This window comes from Crotalus tigris, unplaced genomic scaffold, assembly GCF_016545835.1.
Source record: "Crotalus tigris isolate CLP2741 ecotype Arizona unplaced genomic scaffold, ASM1654583v1 scf7180000024338.4412243, whole genome shotgun sequence".
In the NCBI taxonomy this organism is placed as follows: domain Eukaryota; kingdom Metazoa; phylum Chordata; class Lepidosauria; order Squamata; family Viperidae; genus Crotalus; species Crotalus tigris.
The window spans coordinates 398,865-423,322 of record NW_024100508.1 but is presented as its reverse complement, the minus strand read 5'-3'; the positions used below and the strand labels follow the sequence as shown (position 1 = coordinate 423,322).

At 36.1% G+C, this 24,458-nt stretch overlaps 1 protein-coding gene across 1 annotated transcript in view; it reads right to left on the bottom strand.

Annotated features, from left to right (window-relative positions):
* SGCZ (sarcoglycan zeta) overlaps nt 1–24,458 on the bottom strand; it is a 241,138-nt gene that overhangs the window by 50,722 nt on the left and 165,958 nt on the right. The window contains exon 4 of the mRNA XM_039325793.1: nt 6,580–6,702. Within this exon, the coding sequence (XP_039181727.1) occupies nt 6,580–6,702 (123 nt within the window). The remainder of the gene's footprint in view (nt 1–6,579; nt 6,703–24,458) is intronic.

Below are 24,458 nucleotides of genomic sequence, written 5' to 3'. Positions count from 1 at the left end.
ACTATCTGCTAGCAGATTGTTATAGGAAAAATGATTTGTGTGAACATATGTGCATGCAAAAGAATTAACAGAGTGGACAGTTTGGTATGCAGATAAAGATACCTAAGCGTACATTTAAATGAATGTTTGTGCCACCCTGAACAAGCAACTGGTGTGAACACAAATTGCCACCCCCAGTCTCTCTGGCAATGCATTTGCCAGTGTGCTGACTTTATTGAAAAAAAGAGTAAAAAATGTAAAATCTTCCATAATCACTATAAAAACTTATTAAGACAAGTTGGCATTTCAAATGACATCACTGCCTCAGAAAACCATGCACGGCAGGTTGATTTTACTAAATAACCATCAGCCATGTGGTCATCATAAATGGTGTGTATAAGTTTGCTGAATGAGTTAGGTATATTATTGTTTTTTTCTAGTTTTAATTTAACAGGTTTATAAAGCAGCACATAAAAACCACTTTACATGTCTACAATAAGCCTCTGTGTCAGTCACTGCAGGTAGTATGTGATTTTCTCAAACATTCTTCATCATTTATTTTTGAATATTATTGTGTTCCCATTGATTTATTAATGTTTTTCTTACAAACTTTATTTGTAACTTGTAATTCCTTATTTCTTCATTTTTGTTACTTTTCCAAACCATAAACAATATTTTGATGTCATCATCTATTGTAATTGTTTTAGTGTGCTTTGTACATAATGCAATAACATGCACATTTATGCAGCTTTAATCGAAATCTGGTAGCAGGGAACAGTAGAGTTCAACTCTATTATTTTATGTTTTAGTATATTCTCAATATTTTCCTACAGAATATTATCTTTTAGGAGAATCTTTTTATTTTTCTGAAACATAATTATGAGCCTGTAATAGGTTGTGTTTAATTTGCGTCCCCCTCCCCAAATTATTATTGGTGATAATGATTAACCCATAGTGCCTTCAAATCAATAAATCTTAAAATTGCCCTAAATACACACACACACACACACACACACACACACACACACACACACACACACACACATATATATATATATATATATATATATATATATATATATATATATTCTGAGGTTTTCGCGGGTGTTTGTATGTAGGTTTTTGGTTATTTGGGTTTTCTCCCACGTAAAATTGGAAGTGTCTTGGTGATGTTTCGATGAAGTCTCATTCGTCATCTTCAGGGTGGTGCTTTCGGCTTCGTGCTTCGTGCTCCTTACAAAACTTGCAGCCTAGCGACCTACTAGTGAGCTTCGATGTCATATCCCTCTTCACCCAAGTGCCTATCAAAGAAGCCTTGACAGCTATTCAAAACAAATATAAACCCCCCAAACGCATCTTAGATCTGACCAACCACTGCCTATCCAACACATACTTCATCTATAATGGACAAAAATACAAACAAACAGAAGGAGCACCCATGGGATCACCCCTCTCACCTGTCATTGCCAACCTCTACATGGAACACTTTGAAACCCAAGCTCTAGAAAAATCGGATCACAAACCCAAACTCTGGCTCAGATACGGAGATGACACCTTCATAATCTGGCCACATGGGAAAGAAAAACTGGACAACTTCCTCACACACCTCAACAGCCTACACCCCAAAATACAGCTCACCATGGAAACAGAAGCTAACAACCAACTTCCCTTCCTGGATGTCTTAGTCTACAGAAATCCAATGGCTCCCTAGGACACACCATCTACCAGACGAAAACACACACAAACCGCTATCTGCACGCTCTCTCACACCACCACCCAGCACAGATCAACTCTGTAGCCAAGACACTCATCTCCAGAACAAAACGCTTAGCTGACTAACAACACCTAAAACCAGAACTACACACTCTCACCAATGTACTAACATCCAATGGATTCCATAGAAATAAGATTACAAACCTAATCCAAAAAGAAACCCCCACTAAAATCCAAGACAAAGAACAAGAAAACGGCAAAGCCCTCCTCCCATACATAAAAGGCACCACAGACAGAATCAGTAAGATCCTCCATGAACACAACATCAAAACAGCATTCTGCACAAAGAGAAAAATATCCACCATCCTTAGAAACCCCAAAGATAAAATTGAATTAGAAAATCAAGGAGTATACGAAATCCCATGCACCACTTGTCCCACCACATACATCGGACAACCCAACAGAAGAATAAGTGCACGCATTGAAGAACATAAGAACTCAGTCAAAAAAGAGGAACCAACATCTTCCCTGGTCCAACACCTTAAAACCACAGGACATGAAATTGACTTTAAAAATACCAGAACCATTGCCAAAAGTGAACATTTTAATAACAGAATAATCAGAGAAGCCATCGAGATAGAAAAATGCCCACACAGCATGAACAAGCGAGATGATATCTCCCGCCTACCAGCCATTTGTAAATCCGCCCTTATTGACAAACGACTCCCTAACACAAAAAATGATACCAGACCCACACTCACAAAAACCACACAGGATGTCACCACCATACATCCACGCAAAAAACAAACCCAAAGCCACACCGATGACGAGGCACGACCACAAACCAGAAGCCAGACCACAGCTGCATCATTAGACACTTTAAACCCCTCCAATCCATACATGAAGCAAACTGACACCCTCCATGAAGAGGAGGCACGACCACGAACGCGAAGCCAAAAAATAGCAAGGCAGCCCAAAATCTTAAACCCCTCTGCAACTCAGACTAACCTGAGCACAACCAAACAGAACACTCCCCCAGCCAATCAGAGCACAGCCAAGCCCCTAACCATTCAGAACACACCTCCACCCAATCAGAACACAGCCAAGCTCCCACCCAATCAGTTCATACCCCCACTGGCAGTTAAAAGGAAGAAACAGCTAAGACCACACATTGCTGCTCAAAGCACGAAGCTGAAAACACCAGCCTGAAGATGACGAATGGGACTTCGTCGAAACGTCGCCAAGACACTTCCAATTTTACGCGGGAGAAAACCCGAACAACCAAAGACCTACACACACACACATATATATATATATATATATATATATATATATATGTATGTGTGTGTGTGTGTGTGTGTGTGTGTGTGTGTGTGTGTGTGTGTGTACGTGTATGTATGTATATGCACATGCACAGACAGTGTCTGTCTGTCTGTCTGTCTGCCTGCCTGCCTGCCTACTTATCTATCATCTGGGTACAACCATACAGTATTGAATGATCCTCTGTTAAGCCAGTTTATTTTGCAATCATACTGTTCTGAGGCAGCCAATCAGTCAGTTCCCATTAAGATGTATAGCATATAGTTTGATTGAAAAAGGTTAGCAAGCTAATAGGGTCATAATTTACTGACTTTTATTTTCTTTTATATTTAGTGAAAGGGTGATGGATTTGCTCCATTCTGATGGAATATGAAAAGTGCAATATATTTATGTAAACTAATTGGTCAAGATTGAGGCCTGTCATTTGACATTAATCTGCAGGGATTAAATCCTGGGGGCTTCGCCTTGCTCTAACTGCATAGTCCCATGTGTTTGTGTCGGAAGCACTGAGGTGCTTCTGGGTTGAAAGGATTAGTGGTGACATCACTGTTGCCTGGGGGACTTCTGGTTGGGGGCTCCTTTCATATCTCTGTTAATGAACCCACCGAAGTGGTACCTATGTATCTACTCACTTTTTCACACTTTTGAACTGTGGATAGGACCTGGAGCAAATTACGGGAGCTAAACCTTTCACACAGCAGTACTTAGATCTCAAACATGGGCTTGCTGATTGTCAACCCCATATTCTAACCACATTAGCCACTGAGCTCCAATTTTTACAGTCTTGGAAAGGATTCTCATCTAGCTTTCTAGATCTCTGAGGCAAACAGAAGTATACCTCTAAGTGGTGTTGTTACTGGACTGGACTGATTGGTCTATACTTTTGGAAGGATTCCTACAAGAGATGAAATATAATTTTTAAAAATGAGAACAATTTTCACAAAGTGCTAAAATAATGAAGAATTCCTTTGCTGGATGATTTGAATAGCTTTTGCTATGCAAATGCGCTACCTACTCCTTTTTAGTTAAAAGAGACTTATATGATTTTCCCCCCTCTAGAAGGGTATTTTAGAGTTTCTTTGAGTTTTGATTTTGCTCTAAAACTGACACATTCCTGATGAAAACATTGTTTGCAATTGTATTTTATCTTAATGGTATTTTATTGGTGCCATATTTTGGATTCTGAAGAAAAATATTTGGAAGTCACTGATCATTTGTGGCTGCTTCCACTGCAGATGGAAGATAAAGCTAAGAGGCTTAGTCCAAGTTAAAGAAAGTGAGGAATTTCTAGGCCTTCTTAGACCACCTTCTTTTCCTCCTGATCTTGTCCAAATGATTAGGCAGATTATAGGCCATGGAGACCTCCATCTCTTTATCCAACTCAAGACAATTTTCCATACACTTTGATTAAAGCTTCTTTAATGATCTCAATCATATTCCACTGAGGAGGAAATATGACTGGAGAATTTTGTTCTTGTCTGATGTTAGTATCACCAGAATAGTGGGACAGCATTTCTTTTTACAATGCACAAGAGCATCTGCCTTGACAGTTAAGGTTTAAGGAAGGTTAGTTTTTTTTTTTTTTGTTACTTAGATTTGGAAGCAAAATCTTTCCAATCATGTTGCTTAGCTTAAATGTCCTAGAATATATGGGAACTAGGCTATATATCTAAAAGTTTTTCTCCCATTGACGTTAAATGATTATTCTTAATTGCTTGGAATTTTTAATGGAAGACAAGATATTAAATTGATTATATTTAAGTCAATTTATAGTCTGATGAAGATAGATTAACTTCAAGGTTTTGACAGAACTAAAATAGGAAAATCTTCTTTTAAATATGTAGAAGCTAAGCAGCTTAAGGATATATAGACAACAGAAAACAAGCAGTTTTCTACAGGGTATCCAACATAGGATTCCAGTTGTTGGATATTGGCCTCTGTTTTCTATAATGTGGCAGCTCTCTAGTGGTCATCAAGAGTTGACCCATGTCATGTAGCCTTGGGGTTACAAAAAAATGAATTATGATTGCAAGTTATAACTAGAACACTGCCAAAAGGCATTATAATCCCCAAGCCAAAACACAGATAGAACTGTCTTTGTACTTGCCCTTGAGTATTGACCTCAAACTACGTTACATATCCATGGCTTGCATCAGTTCATCTATAATATGTCCGGTGACATGACATACTGACAAAAAAAATCACTGAGTATCTTCAAAAGACTTCCACCTTTTTAGATACACATCTCATATGCTTATAATGCAGAAAGACATACCATCGTTCTTTAGTTAGACCAGGCCTGGCAGGTTTGTTGCTTGGTTCCTATAAATGTTTAATCTTAATTTCTTTAATGAAAAGGAAAATAAATATTTAATATCTATTTTTTTATTTAATGGAAGTCTGTGTAATTGTAAATTATAGGCAAGGCTCTCATTATGTCTAAATATGTAAGCTTCATTTTATTGTAAATTAATCTAATTTTTCATTCTTTCTGCTAGATAACATTATAATTAATAATTGTATTCATCCTCTGCACCAGTCCTGTAGAAATATTGTGGTCAATGTATTACAGCCACTATGGGCAAGCCCTCACCACAATTTCCTAAAAAGACTTGAACAGACTATCATATGCAGAAAGAGTTTGCAGATATATTAGAGTTTGAAGCATTCTGTATATTTAAGTGAAATGTTTCTGAAAGTGGGAATCTGACTTGAGCAATGATCAGTGGAGATTTTGAACTTGCAAAACATACAATTAAGGTCCTATTAAAAACTCATTTTGGGATAGGGGTTTAACATTTATGTCTTAATCATGGGTATGGGACTCTGATGATTATGAGCTGGGTAAGAAACTATCATAACAAAAGGCATCCAATAGGTTTCAGCAGGGAAAATTGTACACCACTGTGCTATCAAGTTGATCAGTATATAGCAATGAATTCAAATAGTATGCCTCAAAAACAATCTTTTATTAGAAATAATTTAAAATTATGAGAGAAAATCATGCCTGAAATTCAGTAGTTCTCCCTTTACTGGTTGAAGATGCTCCTTCATTAATAATAACTCTTGACTGAATACTATAACTATATTAGTCTTAAATCAGAGAAATTAGAGCTGACATTCAGAGTACATTATATAGTTGACTATATAAAGATAACCTTTATGATGCCAAAGGAAGTATCTAACTAAACTTTTAATGGGCAAAAGAACAAGAAATGAAAATTGTAACTTGGAGGATAAAATTGTAGTACTACAATAGAAGAAAATTACACTTCTTAATTCAGAATCATGAAATATATGTATTGGTACAAATCTTGAATATAATAATGAATAGTATTCACTCTCTTTCTAAAACATTCCACGGTATAAAACGTGCATACAATATATGGTGCATGTGCGTGTGTGTATGTATATATGTATACAAATATCTGTATATACACATACATTTATATATGTATATAAATATTCATATACACATACACACACACATACATACACATACTGTATAAATTCATTTTCCCATAAGTGAAATGCATTCAGGGTTAGAGGCCCAACTTTACTACTTACCGGTGACCTTCAGTCTGTCTGCTCCAATGACAATCTCTTCTTCATCAGCAGAGAAAAGAACCCTACCATCCTCACTTGAGCTAACTTCAAATCTTTTACACTGGGCTTCTACACCTTCAGCACCTAAAAGAGAGAAAGCAGAGTCTTTAGCACATTCTCATAACTTTTCCCAATAATTTAGATTCAGATCTGGGGCGACATACATTATATTACATTAATTCTATATAGGAGTATCTTTTACAGACTGTACATGCTAAGAATTGCCTTGCATTTGATTTTCCAGAGATAACTAAATTCATTGTTTGATCCATGTGACTAGCTACATATCATATCAATTTATTTATTACAATTTTTACATCTACTTCAAGTACTTAAAAAAATATTTTTATATGACATTTCATCCCCAAAGTGTAACACAGGATTCTTGCCCCACAAAAATATGTATAAACAGCTTGTAAAACATTAGTATAGTATAAAGTTTTTCTGTTAGGCTTAAGAACGGTAATAATATTAGAATAGAATAGAATTCTTTATTGGCCAAGTGTGATTGGACACACAAGGAATTTGTCTCCGGTGCATAAGCTCTCAGTGTACATACAAGTAATAGTAATAATCATGACCATAAACAACATGAAAATACATTTATCATAAATCGTAAAATACAACACTTCATCATAAATCATAAGATGCAACACTTAGTGATAGTCATAGAGTACTAGCTAAGCAAACAACATAAATCATATTAAGATACTAAAACAATATAAATTGTAAGCAACAAAGTTATAGTCATAAGAAGATAAGGATAGGTAATAGGAAAGAGGAGGAGTATCATACTAATACAGCTTTACTAAGTATTTTGATAATGTTGTGGTAATTAGTTGTTAAGCAGAGTGACGGCATGCAGGAAAAAAATGTCCTTATGTCTAGTCATTCTGTAGTACAATGCCTTATAGCGTCATCTTGAGGGAAGAAGTTGAAATAGTTTATATCCAGGATGTGAAGGACCTGTAGATATTTTCACAGCCCTCTTTCTTGCTCATGCAGTATGCATGTCCTCAATGGAAGGCAGGCTGGTAGCAATTGTTTTTTTCTGCAGTTCTAACTATTTGTTGAAGTCTGTGTCTGTCTTGTTTGGTTGCAGTGTTACCAGACTCCATATTGTCTGTTGGAGACTATGATTTCTGATACACCATCTTCTGCCCATTACTTAAAAATAACTGTCTAACTATATTGCTTGCTTTTCAATCAAATAGGCAACAGGCAAAGTTTTGTATCCCTGCATCCATTGAAGAAAAGTCAGGCTTGTAGAATCCATGTAGATGTCAGTGAGAAACTGGCAAAGCCAGGGAAAGAATCAAATGGGGAATTAGTTTAGATTCTTTCGTGGTCACAAATGATGAAGTTTGACCCCCTTGAATGCCATTGAACTTCACCTAGTTTTATCCAAGTACAAACTATTGATTAGGGAAGATTCCTGAGTATAGACTTGAGCAATAAACCACTAAATTGGAACCCTCACATGTGCATTTCATTGTTCATGATTGACGGCAATTGCTATTAAAAACATAGGAGCTTAATTTCAAACAGAAAATACTTTGAATCACCTCCTCACAGAATTTCTTTCTAATCCAGAAAAATAATCCAATTTATTTGGGATAAGAATCCCATTCAGAGAATTAAGAGATATCAATTTCTTTCTATAAGTATTGCGTGCAGGTGCTAAAGAGGACTTTATCTAATGATTCAAAAGAAGATCCTGCATTAATTTATGGGACAAAAGCACTTTTGCCTCTCTGACATAACCTTATTATATTTCATTAACTATAATCTGGAAAAGTGCTATGACTATGGCATTCAGAAATAGGAATATAGAGATCATTTTTCCTTGTTGGAGAATGGACTATACACTGTCCACCCAGTTCTGTCTCTTATTAGATAATATTTCACTTCACAACTGCAATCCTGGAAAAAGGAATTTATTTGCAGATAAAAGAAGGGATTATGTATCTCTTACAGCCAGTTTAATATAGTGGTTAAAGTGCTGGCCTAGAAGCCAGGAGATGGTGATTTCTAGTCCCACTTTAGGCATGAAAGCCGGCTGGGTGACTTCAGGCCAGTGACGTTTTCTGGGATTGTTCACTTGTCTGGGGTTATTGTGGGGAAAAGAGGAGAAGGAGTATTAAATACATTTATCCCCTTGAGTTACTTATAAAAGTAATAAAGGTGGGATAAAATTCAAACTAACTAACTAATTAACTAATTAACTAGCTAACCAACCAACCTCTGAATGTAAACTTGTATATCCATGCATTCAGTGATCAGAAAAAAAATGCCAAGGTATAAATAAATACATACCTAACAAAGAAAATGAAGTGACAGATCGATCAAAAAGGAAATTTCAAACTCCATTGCTTCAAATGCTTTACAATTAGCAAAACAAATCAACAATAACATTGTGCCAGCTATTATCTCAAAAAAAAAAAAAAAAAAAAACAAGACAAGAAAAATGATGGCATGTGATTTTGCATGTTTAGAATAGCTCCTTAGACATTGTTATCTGAAGTGAGAAATAGATTTAAATTTAAAAGAATGAACATAAAAGAAAAATAATAAGAACCTTAAATCAAAAACAAAGATGCAAAACTGAAAGTGTGTTACAAAAGGGGAAGTGAGAGCACATTAATCAAGAAACTGTAATTTCTATTTAAAGATCAGCAAATTTCTCTGTAGGATTAATGATCTGAGAACTGTCAAGTAATTCCAAATTTGAGGCATGTTAAACATGACTTGTCTCAGTGTCAGTTCACCATCACACAGGCCAGCCTTTCCTAAAATTGTATCCTATTTTCTAAAACAGAGATTGGGAACCTTGATTCTATGGGACCAATTCAATATGGGAGATCTCCTCAAGCCGACCAAATGTTGGCTAGATGCCTTTCTTCACAGTGCTTCTTTCTCACCCTCAGCTGTATTAAATGGAAATCATTTTCTCAATGCAGATAGTCAGGACAAAATCTGTAGGACTGAGGAAAGTTTTACCTCTGAGGAAAATTTTACCATGTAAAGAAATGTGTGTAGTGTTCAGTAACACTAGAGTGTGAAAAAATCACTGAGTTTATATTTTTGTGAATGCTTAACAGATAATCCACTATAGAAAAGGATTTAGAAAATGTTCTTCTTATCTTGGTTCATTTGATGGAGTTTGGAATGATCTGGAGCTCTGTTTTCTCTTGCCGCAAGAAAAGCACCAGGTCATGCAAGATCCAGCTAAGAGGCTTGTGTAGACAGCAAGATCAATAATTATTACTTTTAATCTCTTTCTTCTCCTTTTCCACTCCTACCTTTCATCACTGAGCTCAAAGTGAGGATTGATTTTATTCTTATACCGAAACAAACTCAATAGGTAATGATATGCCAAGTCACTCAATAAATGCATGGGTAGACTTGAATCTGGACTCCTAGATGTGAGGCCCAAAATTTACTTGTCTCTCTCTAAGATCTCTTTTCCCTTTTTTTCAAAAATTGAAGAGCAAAAGAAGAATTGGTGGGGACTTTCCCAATTTCACGAAAGTTATGAACTTTGAGGATACTTTGTGAAAATAATTCATCCCAATGAAGATTTAGGAACTGACAATGCCAAAATGAGAGGAAAGAAGATGAAGTACACTTGTTACAAAAAAATTGCTGATCTGTTTGAGTTCTATGAAATAGCAGATTGGTCTGAAACAGTTTGGCAATTTTTATTGTTAGAATTAATATCAGATTCATTTTATGTTGTGGAATTATAAAAATAGAACATTTAGGCAGTGGTGTCTGTGGGATGTGTATGTGAAAAAGTCAAGATAATGGGCATGGCAGCATGAACAAAGCCCTTCCTCTGCATATGTGAAATGTTGAGACACACATATAAAGAGCCAGGCTTTGATCACAGAACCCAAGTGCCTTTTGGAGTAGTTTGGGAAAATTAAACTCAATTACAATTATTAATTTTTATGTTTGAAAGCTTCAGCTGAACATTTATTTACATTATGAGATACAGACTGTTCATCATCTCTCAGTAAATCCATTAATTCTGATAGTAATTGTTTTGTAAGTGTTTTATGGTGTTACCATGCTTCCTTTTGGATTGATTTTCTAGCTCTTTCTCCATTTAGATTTGCTGATTGAAAAGTAAAGCTAAAAACAAAGTAACAGATAAGGGCTTTTAGAATAATTTACATTATAACTCTCTATAATATTCTGCTATATATATTAAATCCATAACCTTTCTCTATTTTATAGTGGAAGTCTATGAAGGATGATGGACTGTTGTCACATTCAGTCCAAGAGTGAAACAGAACAATCCAATCAAAGTTCAATTCTTTATTTGCTCATACCAATAGACAGAATCTTGCAAGATACAACCTATGCTACTTTCATCCCAGTGGTGTACCTTGGGAGATTCTAAAGAGTGGCTATCCTAAATCTCTTCCTCTTTCTACGATCCAGTTCCAGGCATGTTGTTGTTGTCTCTTGTGTCATCATCGCTCCTGCCCAGTAAACTGCAGTTTTACATAGTTCATCAAATCACCCCTTTTGTAGATACAATCCATTACAGCTATAATTTGCATATAAAATCAGTTAATGTTCTCTGGCTCCCTCTAAAATAATTTCAATTAAATTATTTATTTTTATTGATGTCTCCAAAGAGCTAAGGAGAAGAAGGCAATATATTTTCACTTAATACACTATGTAAATATTCTGAATTTCCTCCTGCACCTTGACAGTATTTCAATAAAAGATAAATGCATTTTATGTTATATCTCTCAATTCACATTTATATGCCATTTGTTACTTTTTGATGATGATGTGAGGTTCAGGACAATAAACAGATATTCAGTAAGGCAGAACAAATCTCAAACTAGGTTTCTGTACTGGAACTTACTGTACAAGGACCTTCATGTTTCTTTCCAAACAGATAAGAAGCAAGTCTGCTTTCAACTATATTTGAACACCTCTATTGATAATTGCCAGATAAAGTAATAAAGGTTTCAGATAAGGTAAGGCAGGGGTTTCCAACCTTGGCAACTTTAAGACTTGTGGACTTCAACTCCCAGAATTCCTCAGCCAGCATAATAGATTACAGCTATACAAGATGTGTGTGATGTGGCTCAAAATGGCACTTGAAACTTCAGAGGCAACATGCTTCAATTTAATAAGATGCTTCACACAATAGTCTTTGTTTAAAAGTGGGGTGGGTAGAGCAGATATTCCTTTGTGAATTTACTTCAGATGGGACTTTAGTTAAATTTCATACCTGCACATTCATACTACAAGCTTATACCAATTTGCTTTCTCAATGTAAACAACTGCTATTTTAATATCAAAGAGCTACTACTGGAATTTAATCCACTGTTAAGTGTTTGTTTCTGAATATGACAGCATCCTGGCCTTGTTTTAGTAAAATGATTAACACAGAATGGAAACAATTTAAAAGACTCACTGGAGTGGAAAAATAATAGTTTGGAAGCATAAAACCCTGAATGTAAAAATATTTGATACTATAGGGATAGAAAGGGCTTCTACCTGAAAGTGTTAATAGATGCTACTTTAGATTCAAATGAGTGATATAATGCAGTTTTAGCTATTTAGCACTGGATGGATTTGTACACTTCTTTACTGGTGTGGCTTCAGTCCTTATCCAAGGATTGCCATTTCTAGTTGGAGTTTTATAACATGCAGTTTCTATTGTAAAAGTGAATACACTGCATGGATGATGCTATGATTCAGTCATTTCCACTGTTTTAATCCATATGATTAGAAGCTAATGTGGAATAGAAGGCTAAAAACACAGTTGCTAGGCCAACAGTTAATAGAAATTAATGACAGATTTGTAGCACCCAAATGCAGACAGTGCAGCAGATGGTAGAGGCCATCAGGCCTTAGTGACATCTCACCAAAGGGAGAAGTACAAATAGGAAAAGTGATAAATCTTATTATTACGAATCTTTACTCAGTTGAATATACACATGTTGAAAAAGCAGAAGTATATGAAGGACATTTATTTCAGTAGCTTATTATTGCCTACATTGTTTAGTTCACATCATTATTAATGATTTATCCTGAAATTTATTTAAATACAGTATATTTGTATGTAAAAGTGCTATACTCAATTTGCCAGCAAATTCGGGAAACTCAACAGTGGCCACAGGATTGGAAAAGGTCAGTTTACATTCCAATTCCAAAGAAAGGCAATGCCAAAGAATGTTCAAACTATCACACCATTGTACTCATTTCACATGCAAAAAAAGTTATGCTTAAAATCCTACAAGCTAGACTCCAGCAGTATGTGGATCAAGAACTTCCAGAAGTATAGGCAGGATTTCGAAGAGGCAGAAGAACTAGAGATCAAATTGCCAACATACTCTGGATCATGGAGAAAGCTAGGGAGTTCCAGAAAAACATTTACTTCTGCTTCATTGACTATGCTAAAGCCTTTGATTGTGTGGATCACAACAAATTGTGGCAAGTTCTTAAAGAGATGGGAGTACCAGACCATCTTATTTGTCTCTTGAGAAACCTATATGTGGGTCAAGAAGCAACAGTGAGAACTGGACACGGAACCACTGATTGGTTTAAAATTGGGAAAGGAGTCCAGCAAGGCTGTATTCTGTGGCCCTGCCTATTTAACTTATATGCAGAGCACATCATGAGAAAGGCAGGGCTAGATGAATCAAAAGTTGGAATTAAGATTTCCAGGAGAAATATCAACAACTTAAGATATGCAGATGATACCACTCTAATGACAGAAAGTGAAGAGGAACTAAAGAGCCTCTTGATGCGGGTGAAGAAGGAGAGTGCAAAAGTTGGTTTGAAACTCAACATTAAGAAAACCAAGATCATGGCATCCAGCCCTCTCAATTCCTGGCAAATAGATGGGGAAGAAATGGAGGTAGTGACAGATTTTATCTTCCTGGGCTCCAAGATCACCACAGATGGGGACTGCATCCACGAAATTAAAAGACATTTGCTCCTGGGGAGGAAAGCTATGGCAAATCTAGACAGCATATTAAAAAGCAGACATCACTCTGCCAACAAAAGTACATATAGTCAAGGCCATGGTTTTCCCAGTTGCAATGTATGGCTGCGAAAGTTAAACCATAAGAAAAGCTGAGCGCCAAAGAATTGAGGCCTTTGAACTATGGTGCTGGAGAAGACTCCTGCGAGTCCCCTGGACTACAAGGCATTCAAACCAGTCAGTCCTAGAAGAGATCAACCCTGACTGCTCTTTAGAAGGCCAGATCCTGAAGTTGAAACTCAAATACTTTGGCCACCTAATGAGAAGGAACGACTCACTGAGAAGAGCCTAATGCTGGGAAAGATTGAGGGCAATAGAAGAAGGGGACGACAGAGAATGAGATGGCTGGATGGAGTCACTGAAGCAGTAGGCGTGAGCTTAAATGGACTCCAGAAGATGGTAGTGGACAAGAAGGCCTGGAGGAATGTTGTCCATGGGGTTACGATGGGTTGGACACAACTTAGCAACTAACAACAACAATAACAACAACAACAACATAATGTGCATTATATATGTGTGTGTGCATGTGTGAATGTATGTATCTATAAATGGCATACAATAGAGCAGAGGTCTCCAACCTTTCTCAGTTGGCAGACCAGAAGGAAAGGAAGGGGGAAGCATTTTACATACATGCGCACATAAACAGGGCCTCGAGCATGCGTGACGTAAAGAGGGTGGTGCTAGCACCCGTGTGACATTCACTAGCACCAGCCTTTTTTTGCCACATGGGTGCTAGTACCTCCCCATTTTTGACATGCAGGTGCTAGCACTGCCCCATTTTCACCACATGGTGCCCTGTTTTCACCATGCGGTGCCCATTTTTTTAGCCATGCAGTGCCCCATTTACCCTGCGCGGCACCCCATTTGCATAGCAGCAGTGGTGCTAACATGAGTGGGGGTCAGTGTGTGCACACACATGCCACCTGTTCCTGGCAAGCAGGCCACTGCCTGGTAGTGGGCCATGGCCCACAGGTTGGGGACTCCTGCAATAGAGCACCACAGTGAATTAATTAGAGAAATTTGCTTACAAAATTATGTTATTAAGAAATATTAGGAAATTATATGCATTAAAGAAATGTTAAAAAGGGGTATTTCATTTTTTTAAGAACTGAGATAGAAACTAAATGGAATAAACCTGAAGCTGAGAAAAATGACAAGGAGATAAAATAAAATCAAGAATTTCACTCAACCCTATATTACAAATGTTGGCATAAATTCAGATTTTTTTTAAATGTTCCTGAATCTTCCTGATAAGCATAAGTACAGCAAAATGAATTATCAGGCACAATATTCTAATTATGGTTTAATTAGTAGATCCGTCCATTATGATAATCAAGTATTCAAAGAAATGTTATCCTCAAAGTGAAGATAAGTAAAATATAAAGAATTGTCACAGATATTTTGGAGAACTATAGGAAGAGTTGAGTTGTAAACAGGAATTCCAGAAAATAAAGGACATCCACACAGATTAAAAAAAAAGAGATTTTTATGAATTAAGCATGCTTTTTTCTTTTTAAATAAGGTATCTATATATTGGAATAATATCCGTTAGTATCAGGTGTCAAGATGGAATTTATTCAATCTTCCTTTATCCAAATTTGCCTAATGGAGGTTGCAAGAAAACCAGACCAGAATTGTGTACAGTTCTTAAAAGTAGGCCATATAGTTCTATTATATTAGGACAGCATTTCAGCAACAAAGGAATTAGCAGTTTTTATATAATCTTAGATTTATCTTTTTCTACTTGGAGTGTTGTAATTCCTTAGGGTTTTTTTGGTCTATGAATAGGTTGGTAGTTTTCTAAGCATGTGTCTTATTTAAGTTCATTGAAACACAGTGCATGGATGAACCCTATTTTCCTTTCATTTTAGTACAAAAACAAAATTATCTGGATTTTTCAATAAGTTTTGTAAAATACATCTAAAATAAAGTTTAAGTTTTAGAACAGAAGAAATTCAAAACTGAATATTCTTTAAACAGCAAATCATTTTTGGGATTATACATGATTGCAAAAATGAGTGGATACAGCTGATGTTTTTATAGAAGTATATGATTAATTCACCATTCATCATTCAACTTTTCAGTCCTTTAAGATTTGCAATAATGTGTAGAAAAATTATTGCCCACCTACTGTTTGTAGAATTACTAGAATATATATGTATATGATTATATAATTATAATATATAATTAAAACATAGAAAGTAGATCAAACAAGTAAATGCCATCTGCTCTAAAAGCAATAGATTTAAGTAAATGCCTGAGACTAGCATATTTCTGTAAATATGAAACTTAATTTGTATTCCTATGTATTTTCTGGAAGAAAAAGCCCAACTGAGCTTAAAAGAATAGCTGTAGGCAACATGTGCCACTCCAGATGTTGCTGAACTACAAATCCCAGCATTCTTATCTATTGGCCATATTTCCTAGGACTGCTGGAAGTTATAGGTCAGCAACATCTGGAATTCAATAGATTTCCTACCCCTGTAGTAGAACTTGTGTTTCTTTGCAGACAGAAATTCTATTTTAATAAACCAATAACCCATCACAGTCTCTCTCTCTCTCTCCCTCCCTCCCTCCCTCCCTCCTTCCCTCCCTCCCCCCCTCTCTCTCCCCGAGAATTGGTGCATTTTTTCCCCTCAGTGGAGAGGTAATGTAATAGTGGAAGAGACATTGTATAAACTGAATATGTATGAGTAGAGTTGTAAGTTATTTCATTAGTGAGTAGAAATGGATAAGTCTTTGATAAGTTATAAGTGAATTAGATATTTTTTTTGTTAATAGAACACTCATATATAGTTTGGGTGGGTAACCCATATCCACAGGCACCATTTAATATCATTTTTTGTGATTTTTCTCTCCTTAGTCTAGCAGCTAGCTACAGTTTCCAGTTGATAGTTTAGATAAAACAAGATAAAAGATGGATCAGGTTTTATGATAGGCATAGCTTGCAAACAAAAGTGAAAAGCAAACCACTAAAACAAAAATGGTATCTTCACACTTTTCTAAACAAATAAAAACTGTACTTTAAACCCCTGTCTGCCTCCTGGCAGAGCACAGAAGCATATAGCTCTAAAATTGGAAAGAACCTGTAATCCAATTGCCTATAATGTATAGGAAAATCAATTAAACCATACATTTATTTATTTATTTATTGAATAGGTAAAGCCTCCTAAATCAATGAATTGCTCAAGCCGGCATATTGGATAAACCAGAATATAACAATAAAATAAGTAAATAGCAAAGAACTATCCAGGAAGTAGAATAAATTTAAAAAGATCTCAGAATCCCAAGAAAGGTGGATGTAGGCCCTTTTCTTTAAGAAACCCTCGGCTTTCTTAAGTAGATTGTTCTGCTGTTATACCAATCTTGCTGTCATTATGTCTTTCTATCATTGCTGTATCCAGTTTGGATTTGGTTACAGATTTTTTAAAAAAGAAAAATGTGTATCTAGCCATCAAAACATCATATGTCTCTGATGGTCAGGCACCAGAGGTCTCAGGTATTATTAGCATGGTACACTTCTAAATCACTCATGACCTTGTGACTTCCTGTCTGATTACTGCAATATGCTCTTTGGGGCTGCTTGTGTGGAGCATTCAGAAGCATCAACCGGTACTGAATGCAGCCATATGGGTAGTAAATTGTGTTGGATATACAACACACACAACAGCACTGCTTCTTGACATACAGTGAATTGCCAGTGCATTTTGAGGTGCAATTCAAGGTGCTGATCACCTTTAAAACCCTTCATGGCTTGGGACCAACTTACCAAGAGATTATCTCCTCCCAGTTGTTTCTACAATTCAGTCTGACAGGTTGGATGTGGTTAGGATCCCATCAGTGAAGGTATGCTGTCTGGTGGGACTAGGAGGCACACCTTCTCTTCTCTACTCCTGGCCTCCAGAGCCTATGATGGCAATAACCCTATTAACCTTTCATAAGGTCTTGAACAGCTGGTTATGGACCCAGTCTTGGGGCCAAATGAATTAAAGCCCAGTTTCTTATTATGTTAACATCTATGTTTTTTTCTTGGCAATATATACTTATACTTAGTTTTAATTGATTTTATGATAGTTCACCACCTTACTTGTTTTAGATGGACAGCTATACAAATTAAATGAATGAATGAACACATGAATGTTTACAATTCAACAATTTCACCATCCAGATGAGTCATGCAACATGTTGATTAAACCAGAATTACCATATATTCCGGCGTATAAGACGACTTTTGAGAGCGTCAAAACAGCCTCCGAAATCGGGGGTCGTCTTATACACTGAGTCATCTTATATGCCGGAAATAAGGTAGTTTCCAGCGTATAAAACAACTTTCTAGGCATGCGACTCGGCGTCGATGGTCTTGCGACTTGGCATCGATGGTCTTGCGACCTGGCGTCGAACTAGGGGGGTCGTCTTATACGCCGGGTCGCCCTATACGCTGGAATATACGGTACTGTACTCATTAAAACATATGTGATTCTCTGTTTAGGTCTTGATCTTGCATATACTGAAACTCATACTCCAAAATTCTATATGTGATAAGAAAGACATGTGTATTCCCACACAGAGATCCTAAAATATAGTAAACAATTTTTAAAAATCAATATATGGCAATGTTCCATTGAGGCAATAGCAATGGAAATGTTATGGAGTGTCCCAAAACAATAACATCAAGAACTAATAAATGAAAGGTCACTCTGTATTTCTGCTGGCCAATTTTAACTTTTTTTTAAAAAAAAAAGTTATAATCAGTCTCAAGCTGCAATGTATTGGATAAGAATAACCAATAGTAAGAATAAAAAATATATATCTCAAAGTCCCAGCACCATCTGCAAGATATTAAACAGCGTTGTTATTTCCACATCAAATCTGTCCTTGAATGACTGAATTCTTGTTATAGCATTTATGATTTAGTTACATACTCAACACGATTTGGAATATGGCAACTTCAAATGCTTGACTAAGGAACAGACAATCCCAGAAAGAATTCTGATCAATGCAAAAAGGGTATCACTTGTACATTTACAAGAAGTGCTGAGTGCAGCAGCATCTCTGCCAAGTACACACATCCTCTTGAGATTGCATTGTGAAATCACAGCAAACAATAGTCTATGAATCTGTGAAGTATAGGCTGCATTTTCTAAATGCATTCCTGAGCTTGTTTTGACTCCCATTCATTGCAATTGGATTTTGTCTTACAGTCTTTAATAGATGTTAGATTCATCCTGCTAGTGCTGGAGCATCTGGAAGATAGCACTTCAGTGAAATTGGTTACAATTAAGAAATTTAAATAGATACTCAAAAAGTTCTAGTAGCATTGCTATTATAACCACCAAAATGCAGATGCTATAAATATAAAATCAAGTAAATACAGTATGATCCAAATACATATATTTAAAATAATTTTGGGTCCACCTAGTCATCAGACAGTTCTAAAGTTCTAAAAGAACATTAGAATACTATTTCAACATAAAATCAATATATAAAATCCCAGAACAAATCTCTATCATTTACTGAAGATCTTCAATTTCCAAAGCCCAGCAGAAGAGGGCACTATACTAATTTATCAAAATTTAGTGATAGTGCAAAATCTCATCAGAAAAAAAAAAAGCCTCCAAATCCAAACAGATCCGATTAAAAAGTATAGGATCATAAAATTATATTTCTCAGGAAGAAAAATATATCAATGTACTTTAGACCAAGTTTTTTTTCCAGTTTTACTCTAGTTGCTGACATAAATAGTCCACTGCATTACCCCTTTGAAAACCAAGAAATCAATACTCCATACTCAAGAAGGAAACACCTACTGAAAATGAAATCAGTTTGACAACCACTTGCCTTTGCAGATCAACTAGGGTTTCCACAGGGTCATCATGTTTACCTTTCATCTCTCAAGATTAATCACTTTAACAGGTCCTCTCCACTGATGCAGAGGTTAGATTTCCCAGTAGATTTAAATAATTTTAGGTCATGATGTTCTACCAAAACTGTGATTCTTTCACATTTGTCCTCACTGGCATAATATAGAATGACTGATCTCTGGCCCTTGAGACAAAATGACAAAGGTCCATCATTGCTAAATTCCCAAGTTCCTCATAATGAGTGGGCAAAAGCATTTGAATGCTTATTTAATCCAAATGCAGCATTGCAAAATCAGGAGAAAATGCTACATTTAAAATATAATTATATTCTGATTTGTACATTAGTCTGTGGAGTATAGATAAGGTCAGTGCTCAAGCATCATTATCTTTTATAGAGGATTGTAAGTCCTTTTTCACAATTATCATATTACATAATGTCATGTGCCACTTATTGAAATGATCAACAAGATTAGCCCTTATTACCCATAACCAATAATAAAATAATAATCTATACACTACACCAAGTCAATGCTATACATAGTGGACTGAAACCTACAAATCAATTTGTCAAGATTTCCCCTTTGGGGAAAGGGAGGATAGGAAAGTTTTTAAGAATAATCAAGGAAGAGAACAAAACAAATATACATATACATATACATGTATATATGTACATGTACATATACATGCATAACATTAGATGCAAGTATACATATTTAAGAAACTGTACATGTAACAAACACAGTTTGTTAACAAATTTAGAAAGTAATATGCATCTAATAATTACTTATAAACAAATCACTGCACTAGAATACTTGTTTCAGTTACTGTACACACATGCATGTGATATATCTCAGATCCCTGGTATGGCTTCCCAGAAGTTTCCATTTATCATGCCAAATTTTGGCATGTCAGTTTATGTTACCATGGTTGGAAGAAGAGATGAGATCTTTCTAAGAAAGAGACTTATGTGACTCCTCTTTGCTATCTGAACATCTTTATCCTATTCTGTAATGTTAGCTGTCATCCTCCCACATCAAGGGACAATGTAGTAAACTGGCACAACCAATAGACTGGTCTGCCCCATTGATTTTGAATAGATATGCTTGAAGAATAAAGACTATTTAAAAATCAAAATGGAGATGGAGAAAGAAAAGCTGACTTTGTTACATTCCCAAGAATCTGTGCCCCTAGATTACCTGAACTAGGCACATTAGCCAATATCCTTCAGACAGTTTTTCAGGATTCTGTCACAGCTATGCAATTTGAGCAGCTGACTCAAAGCAAAATGACAAGAGAAATATATGCTGGTATCCTTGCTAAAAAAATATATCCAACAAATAGTACATTTTTAACCATTTTATGTAGCATGAATTTAAACTGAAACAAACTAAAAGACAAGATTGTAGTAGTCCAAAGCTACTTTGGAGTAATTATTTGCTCATCTCATTTGATTGTTCAGTGAATTTTTGGATTCCATTGCTTCTTCAGAAGTACTAATATCCACATTCCAATCTACACAGAACTACTGTAATTTAATATATTAAAAAATACCATGTCCTACAAAATTAAAATCTCATTGATACTACAGTTTATTCTGGAAAATAGAAAAAAGTTTCTCAGGATCAGCTATAATACCCATTCTTTAACAAAACTCAGCCCCATTGTCTTACTGTTCTTCATCTTATTTTCCTTTGGCTGTACTGTTTACTTGACTTCTCTATTAGTTACTCTAAAAACTTGCCAGGTGTTAAATTAAACTTACTTGAATGAAATCCCTGGATTCTTGATTCCCTCCCTTTCTTCTTAAAAATAGGCATTGAGTTTGACCTGCTGCAGTCATCTGAGACCTTACCTGTCATCCAAGTCCTCAAAAATAATTGCTAATGGTGCCAATCCCTTTCCTCCTATCTGCTTTAATGCTGGAAGATGAATTTCACCATACTGCCTGAGTATTTGAAATATGCTTATATGAAAGTTTTAACTATTGCTTTTCCAATTCTTTTGACTTTCCAGTTGTAAGCAAAATCCTGAAATGGGGCAAGTATTTATGTATTTCAATAATTGTTTTTAAGTGGGATAGATAGTTAGATAGATAGATAGATAGATAGATAGATAGATAGATAGATAGATAGATAGATAGATAGAGATGGATGGATGGATGGATGGATGGGCGAAAGGACATTCAAGTGTAAAAGGTATGTTCTAATATAGTAGAACATACAGGAATAATTTGGTAAAATATAATAGATGGAACACTGGTTTTCTATTGTTTGTTGTCCCTTTTTATCTATATTTTATATCTGGAACTTTATATTATTCTTTAATTATGTGTCTGTGTATCTTATCCTTTCACTGAGAACTGTTGTGTGCTGCAGCTATCAAAATGCCAATGCAGTCTTAGGCTGCATCAAGAGAGGGAGTATCAAGATTATATAAGTGTTAATACTGCTTTATACTGTTTTGGTAAAACCACACTTGGAATAGTGCATCCAGTTTTGGTCATCACGATACCAAAAAATATGTTGAGACCCTAGAAAGAGTGAAGAGCAATTAGGGGGCAGAGGCTAAAACATATGATGAATGCTTGCAGGAACCTGGATATTTCTAGTCTAACAAAAAGAAGGACTATGGGCAACATGATGATGATGATGATGATGATGATGATGATGATCCATATAATAATAATAATAATAAAGTTGGAAGGGACCTTGGAGGTCATCGAGTCCAAACCCCCTGCTCAGGCAGGAACCCTACACCATTTCAGACAAATGGCTGTCCAGTCTCTTCTTAAAAACTTCCAGTGTTGGAGCATTCACCACTTCTGGAGGCAGATTGTTCCATTGGTTAATTGTTCTAATTGTCAGGAAGTTTCTCCTTAGTTCTAAGTTGCTTCTCTCCTTGATCAGTTTCCATCTGTTGCTTATCGTCCTACCTTCAGGTGCCTGGGAGAATAGCTTGACTCCCTCTTCTTTGTGGCAGCCCCTGAGATATTGGAACACTGCTATCATGTCCCCCCCTTGTCCTTCTCTTCGTTAAACTAGACATCCAATTCCAGCAACCGTTCCTTATATGTTTTAGCCTCCAGTCCCCTAATCATCTTTGTTGCTCTTCTCTGTACTCTTTCTAGAGTCTCAGCATCTTTTTTACATCGTGGTGACCAAAACTGGATGCAGTATTCCAAGTTTGGCCTTACCAAGGCATTGTAAAGTGGTATTAATACTTCACATGATCTTGATTCTATCCCTCTGTTAATGCAGCCCAGCACTGTGTTGGCTTTTTTGGCAGCTGCAGCACACTGCTGGCTCATATTTAAGTGATTGTCTACTAGGACTCCGAGATCCCTCTCACAGTTACTACTATTGAGCAAGGTACCCCCTACACTATACCTGTACATTTGCTTTTTCTTGCCCAAATGTAGAACCTTACTTTTTTCACCATTGAATTTCATTTTGTTAGATAGCACCCAGTGTTCAAGTCTGTCCAGATCCTCCTGTATCTTAAGCCTGTCTTCTGGAGTGTTGGCTATCCTACCAGCTTGGTGTCATCCGCAAATTTAATGAGTTCCCCATCTATTCCCTCATCCAAATCATTGATGAACATGTTGAAGAGCACTGGGCCCAGAACAGAGCCCTGGGGCACCCCACTACACACTTCCCTCCATGTAGATGCAGTTCCTTTGAGGACCACACGCTGAGTACGGCCGGTCAGCCAGCTAAAAATCCATCTGGTGGTGATGCTGTCTAACCCACATTTTTCTATCTTATCGAGTAGTAGGTTGTGATCTACTTTATCAAATGCCTTACTGAAGTCCAAGTAAATTATATCCACAGCATTCCTTTGATCCACTAATTTTGTCACTTGGTCAAAGAACGCAATAAGATTTGTCTGGCATGATCTGTTTTTGACAAACCCATGTTGGCTTTTAGTAATGACTTTGTTTGCCTCTAGGTGTTCGCTGATTCGTTGTTTGATTATCTTTTCCAGAATCTTCCCAGGTATTGAGGTCAGGCTGATAGGTCTGTAATAGTAGTTTTTTCAATATTTGAGAAGGGGGGGGGTTTCAACCTATTTTGCAAATTACCTGAATGCAGGATAAGAAATAACAAATGGAAACTTATCATAGAATGATCCATCCTTGAACTAAACAGAAAATTCCTGATAGTGAGAACAATTAATCAATGGAATTGTTTGCCTCCAGAAGATGTAAGTGCTCCATCACTGGATCTGTTCAATCAAGAGATTGAACAGCCATTTGTTCAGAATGATACGGGATCTCCTGCTTGAGCAGGGTTGGATTAGAAGACCTCCAAAGTCACTTCTAACTCTGTTAAATGTAAAACTGGGTCATGATTATTAACCAACAAAATAATACATTTAAAGCATTCCTTCCAGTAAAGCTAAAATGCAATAAAAATGTATAGTAAAAATATTACAATGCTTTGTGTTTCAAGTGGGAAGAATTTATTCAAAATACACAGAAAAGAGATGTTTTAATGAGTTTCTTTCAATTGCTGTATTTGTGCAGCATGTTTCAAAGGACCATTTTCTAAAAAATCCAAAGTACTACACAGCCTTAAATAAACTTCAGTCAAACTGAATAATTCCATCTGGAAAGGTTGAATCTTAATCAGGCAATGTAAATTAAGCAATCTTCTCTCTCTCTCTCCCTCCCTCCCTCCCTCTCTCTCTCTCTCTCTCACACACACACACACCACTTGTAGTTAGATATGATATAGAGAAGAATAAATAAATGGATGATTAAATGGATGCAAAACTTTAAAGAAACAGTCACTACATTACAATGGGAAGAAATTATAATCTTAAAGAAAACTGTTATAAAGTGTTTTACAGATAGAATATAACTCCATTCATAATTTTCAACATAAGTGAAACATATGGCAGGTAACAAATGGAAATGCCATGAAACAGAAGTAACATTTTACCACATGTGGTTAACACGT